The sequence below is a fragment of the Sinocyclocheilus grahami genome, unplaced genomic scaffold (genome assembly GCF_001515645.1).
Source record: "Sinocyclocheilus grahami isolate Dianchi unplaced genomic scaffold, SAMN03320097.WGS_v1.1 scaffold29.1, whole genome shotgun sequence".
In the NCBI taxonomy this organism is placed as follows: domain Eukaryota; kingdom Metazoa; phylum Chordata; class Actinopteri; order Cypriniformes; family Cyprinidae; genus Sinocyclocheilus; species Sinocyclocheilus grahami.
Window position 1 is genome coordinate 975,148 of NW_015505208.1, and position 5,716 is coordinate 980,863.

General features: G+C 37.5%; 1 protein-coding gene across 3 annotated transcripts; it reads right to left on the reverse strand.

Moving 5' to 3' along the window:
- Positions 1 to 345: 345 nt before the first annotated feature.
- Positions 346 to 4,750, reverse strand: LOC107570437 (ADP-ribosylation factor 3-like). 3 transcript variants are annotated; one of them, XM_016256670.1, is made up of 6 exons: positions 4,718 to 4,750; positions 3,970 to 4,002; positions 3,421 to 3,587; positions 3,156 to 3,266; positions 2,169 to 2,293; positions 346 to 1,240 (listed from the first exon to the last, which is right to left on the reverse strand). In XM_016256670.1, exons 3-6 carry the CDS (start codon positions 3,566 to 3,568, stop codon positions 1,079 to 1,081), a joined length of 546 nt encoding a protein of 181 aa, XP_016112156.1. In that variant the 5' UTR covers positions 3,569 to 3,587; positions 3,970 to 4,002; positions 4,718 to 4,750; the 3' UTR covers positions 346 to 1,078. The 3 variants fall into 3 exon arrangements, with proteins under 3 accessions (XP_016112156.1, XP_016112165.1, XP_016112169.1); XM_016256679.1 differs by lacking the exon at positions 3,970 to 4,002; XM_016256683.1 differs by lacking the exons at positions 3,970 to 4,002; positions 4,718 to 4,750 and having other exon boundaries at positions 3,421 to 3,636.
- Positions 4,751 to 5,716: the final 966 nt, after the last annotated feature.

Consider the following 5,716-nt stretch of genomic DNA (forward strand, 5'->3'; position numbering starts at 1 on the left):
AAGCGTGTAATATATAAACACACTTAATTCATGAGCATACACACAACTATAAATGTTTGAGTCTATTAGAACCTGCGTCTACTGTAAAGTCTCTTCGACACTCTTTCCAGTCACAGGGCTATAGAGATCTACTCTTGTTCAGCTCCTCAGACCTTCCCATGCAACACTAGCAAAAAAATCACTAACACGAATGCAATGACACAATCAATGAGCATGTCTACACGGCACGACACAGACGAACAGCATGCAAGAGCAGCGGATACAGTCGGTGAAACAAACGCATTTAGCTACACAACAAAACAGCAGCTTGGGTAGTGAACAATATCAGCACAAAAGAAACAGTTCTTGTACATAGAACAATGTGCTATTTAATCGTCGCAAACGACGCATGCCAAGACAAGAGATCCTCTATCTATTTACATACAACAGCACTAAACAAAGCTTGCTCAGCAACCTGTGCAGAGACACTGGTGAATACATGCAATAAGAGCATAATCATTGACAGTCATGAAGTCTGGCTGATATGCTAATAATAAATCACAATGCATATTTAATTTTCAGTAGCAAAACAACACCATTGTAGCAAAAAACACAACATGTTTCTTCATTGTTTTGTGAATAACGTTTCACTTGATTTTATTTAAATATTTCAGGAAACTGAATCAACAGGTTTCTCATCTATCAGTGCAGTTAATATAGTTTAAATGACCTGCATTTAAGAGTTACTCCCACAATATTAATATAAGTAAAAGCTTTCCATTCACTCCCCGTTAATGTCTTTTATACATTTACAGTGTAGAGACACGAGAAACTGAGATGTTTGAATCACACGAGAATAGCAAAACATGTCTATCTCCACTAGTAAATATGAATATGAATCATGGGCGCTTCCCCAATCATCTCACGGATCTGTTAAGTGGGACATAGCGAGGGGTTACACGGTTTGAATTGACCCGGCTCCTGTTGGTCTCAGCTTGTAAACAGAATGAAAGAAACTTGGAAACCACTAGTGCTCCCTGATGAGCTGTCACTCAGGTGACTCCTCGCCCACACCGGTTCCTCTTGCATCCAGTCTGCCTCATTTCTTGTTCTTGAGCTGGTTGGCCAGCCAGTCCAGACCCTCATATAAACCGTCTCCGCTGGTGGCACAAGTGGCCTGGATGTACCAGTTGCGATGGCGCAGGGAGTGGAGACCCAGCTTATCTGTGATTTCTGCAGCATTCATGGCATTTGGCAGATCCTGGAGAGTGAGACAGAAATCGACAAAACTACATAACTTACTGTTTATATACATACTGCATGCCCTCATCATTGAGGATTTCCCATAGTTCCTGAACTAATTTTCCTGGAACCAGAGTCTATAATTCCTGCATGCACCGAAATCCTCCATTTCTCTTGAGATCTTTTACAGATTCGGTGTTGGGAGCATCATGACCTACTGCTTCTCACTAAGATATGGCAGCTGCACATCATCAGATCAGAGAGACCTTCAGCGGGTGATCAAAACTGCTCAACACATCAGTGGCAGACCTCAACAACCACTGCCAACAATGAGTTCTCCAAATCATAAGATAGCCCATCCAGCCCAAAAATAGCCTGCTTTCACCTCTGCCATCTGGAAGACGAGGCAAAAATGTACAAACTAGACAGAGGAACATTTTCTGTCTTATACGTGACCTGGCTGACTTATCAGATAGATCTTTTTCAGTTAGAGTTCAAAACTATGCCTCATCTACAGCAACTCTCTCCTGTGGGGTTCCCCAGGGTTCAGTTTTGGCACCATTGCTTTTTGCTTTGTATTTGCTGCCTCTGGGGCAATTGATAAGCACTTTTCAAGGTATATGTTATCACTGCTATGCAGATGATATTCAACTGTATATCTCTTTTAAGCTCCATGAGATTACAAAATTATCTCTTCTTTTAAATTGTATAAATGATATAAAAGAACAAACAATTACCTCCTTTCAATCCTTTCTAACTAATGAACTACAACCATACATACTGTTAAAGCAGCTATGCTTCCATCTTCAACAAATCGACACATATCTTACAGAAACTGATGCACATACTAGGGCTGATTTGAAATTGGTGGACAGCAGATGCATTGCTAACATCAATGAACTGTTTCTGATTTGAAGAACACAGCAGACACATGAGGAAGCTCTTGCCTGCTTGTTGGCAAAGACGAGGAGTACAGCGTCTCTAAGTTCATCCTCAGCCAGCATCCTCATCAGCTCTTCTCTGGCTTCATTCCCTCGCTCACGGTCATTGCTGTCCACCACGAAGATCAGACCTTCAAAATACATGAGAAATGATGTCAAATGTGGTTATAGAGAGGTAGTAATTAATAAGAGGGAAAATAAAGACCCTTGTGGACCTCAATATAAGATCTTAATTCTAATTTCAATGCTAAATTTGTTAAGATTAAAGTTTGAATGATGAAACTTGACAAGTACTGTTTTCTTTCCTGTGTTGATGTACTCCCTATTGAAATAAGTTTGGGGTCAGTACATTTTTTATATTTTTAATCAGCAAGGGCACCTTGATTAAAAGTGAAAGTAAAGACATTTATAATATTACAAATCATTTCCATTTCAAATAAATGTTATTTTTTTAAACTTTCTATACATCAAAGAATTCTGAAAAAAAGTATCACAGTTTCCACAAAAATAATAAGCAGCACAACTGTTTTTAACATTGATAATAATAAGAAATGTTTAATGAGCAGCAAATCAGCATATTAGAATGATTTCTGAAGGATCACATGATATGAAGAGTTATGGCTGCTGAAAATTCAGCTTTACCATCACAGGAATTAATGACATTTTTTTAATGTATTACAACAGAAAACAGCTATTTTGAATTGTAATAATATTTTACAATTTTAAGTATTTTACTGTAATTTTGATCAAATAAATGAAATTGGTGAGAATATGTGATTTCTCTCAAAAAAGTAAAAAAAAAATGGGACCAATCCCAAACTTAAAAAAATATAAATATATGTTGGAAAGGTATATATACATGTCCTTCCTTTTAAATACCAGTAGGTTGACATAAACTGTTGGCTATTTATCATGGCTCTGTTTGACACAAAAATCCTGTTTTGTGTTTTTACAGTGAATTAGTGTGCCTGTGTGTATGAGTCCTTTTCTCACCTTGTGTGTTCTGGAAGTAGTGACGCCACAGAGGTCGGATTTTGTCCTGGCCACCAACATCCCACACTGTAAAACTGATATTTTTGTACTCAACAGTCTCCACATTAAAACCTAGTAACAAGAAAACACAATGGCACAGAAATTACACCACTTACGAGGCCAGACTCGTAAAACATGACACTAAGACCTTTGCCTCTATGTAAGAGGGAAATAATACAATAATAATCAAGGGATTAAACATTTAAAGTCTAAAAATGTGCTTCACCAATAGTAGGAATGGTAGTCACTATCTCTCCCAGCTTCAGTTTGTACAAGATTGTGGTCTTCCCAGCTGCATCCAACCCGACCATCAAAATACGCATCTCCTTTTTCCCAATAAGACTCTTCAAAAGGTTGCCAAAAATGTTCCCCATGATAGCCGGTTAGCCTTTACTAATATAAAAAGAGAACATCTATGGTCATTTGTTTTTTAAATTGACACACGCAACTGTCATACCTCCAATTAAAACACTCACCCTTTCAAAAAGAGCACTTGCTACAACATTGTACTCTCTGTAATTCATTACAAATATGCCAATGTTCCTCTTTTTAAATCTTCTAGAAACCCTTCTGGAATTTGAATGATTAAATACATCTATGATCTTTACAGTCTGTGGCTGGACAAAATCAAAAAATATAATATTTCTTTCACAGAAAGCACCACATTTCAGAGTAGGCTACATGAATCATCAGGTGAGTAAATACTGCCAGAATTTCATTTTTTTAACACAGCAGTACAGAAAAACATTATGCACACTTTACTAATAAAGCTTACTTTGCATTGGGAAAATATAGAAGATACGACAACCTGCAAACAAATGTAAACCTTAAAAAGAGCCAAAGCACATGGACATATCAGTGATATCATGTTAATGTAAGGTCATCTTGATCTAGCCGTACAGTGAGAGTGCTAGTCTGCAAATTCATCTCAGATGATTCATAACTGTCATAATGCACTGATTAAATAAATGTGCAGAACATTTGAGTCAAGAACAATATACTTACACACACAAATCAGTCAGTAATATAAAATACAAATCTACTGGACTACCCAGTCCAGTATGATGATTGCTTTCCAAAATACAAAATTTAAAACACCTATATTAGAATAACTAATGAAGTATTGCTTTATTTTAGGTGTTGACTGACATAATTAGATATGTCCGACAGATTCATGAGATTCATGAGACACTTTTAATGTGTCTGTAAGGAAGAAAGAGTCCTCATCCTCCATAAAATGGTATGCAAATGAAAGAAAATCTGAGACTGTTGATTTGTATCAATTTAAATCCAACAGAAATGCCTTCTTATGATAAACCGGCGCATGTCACATCAGGCAGTGATACTGTTTAAACGTCTAACACCTTTTATTTTTGTCACGACGTAGAGATACCATCCTATAGCAGCAAGGGCCTGCATATTGACAAATTATAAATTGCTCCGCTATTTAATGTCAATAACATTTAACATATATCAACACGCCAACAATGTCTAATCTATTTTATTGCAACATCCCTACTCACCTCGGAGACCAACACCGGATAATTTCACGCAAGTCACTCCGCTCTCGCGATACCAGCGGAATAGGCAGGAGAGTGTGAAAGATCTCGCGATACCATCGAAGCGCATCCTGGTATGTGCATTCAAAATGTCAATGAATGAAACTCATGCAAGCGGTGGTCTGTATGAATCAGATTGTAAGATCTCTAGAAATGAACAAGATTATTACGTATTTACCTACAATAGATACCTTACTTTGACTTATCTAAAAATGTATATAATGTCTTTATAATTATTGTTACCGTTCTCATGATCTCTAAATCATATAAAATCGGAAATGTTGTTACTCTGGTAAAGTTGGCAGGCAAAATTGTTGTACATGTTTAGTCTCATATCTCAACAATCAGTGAACATTTTGAAGAAGTTTCCTCCAGAAATGTGTGTTATGTGATAATTTACGACTGAAGGATCTGTTGCTGGAAGTGTTTGGAAGCACATTTCCATATTGTGATGTGATTCATTATTCAGCAATGACTGGCCCTAATGAATAAGTAACCTGCTAGATGCTGCCAAATTACAGAACTTGGCAACAACTAGCTGATTTCTTCAGGCTGCCAAATTACTCAGTAGTTGCATGCCAGATTATCAGCAGTGAAGCAAAAGATCACTCTGTATGGAGTAAAGATTGTATTGTTAAACAGAATACTACAAGAAATCATGTAATGCTAAAATCGAAATGAAATATTCATAACATGGTGCTCATTCTCATGCATCAATATATTCATTAAAATGCATGTTCATATTATATTTTAAACAGCACAAAGTGCCTGCTCAGACCTCGTCCAGATGCAAAGGAAACTCTGTCCCCGTGTCGGTCCACCGTGTGTCAGTGGCTTTATGATCGATGTGTTTATCAATTCAGTGGTTAGGAAAAGAGAGAGGGAGTGGAGCAGATGCTTGCAGCTGCACACCAGATTATAGGGTGGAGTGCTGTATGGGGGGGGGGGGGGCTGTGTTTGTGG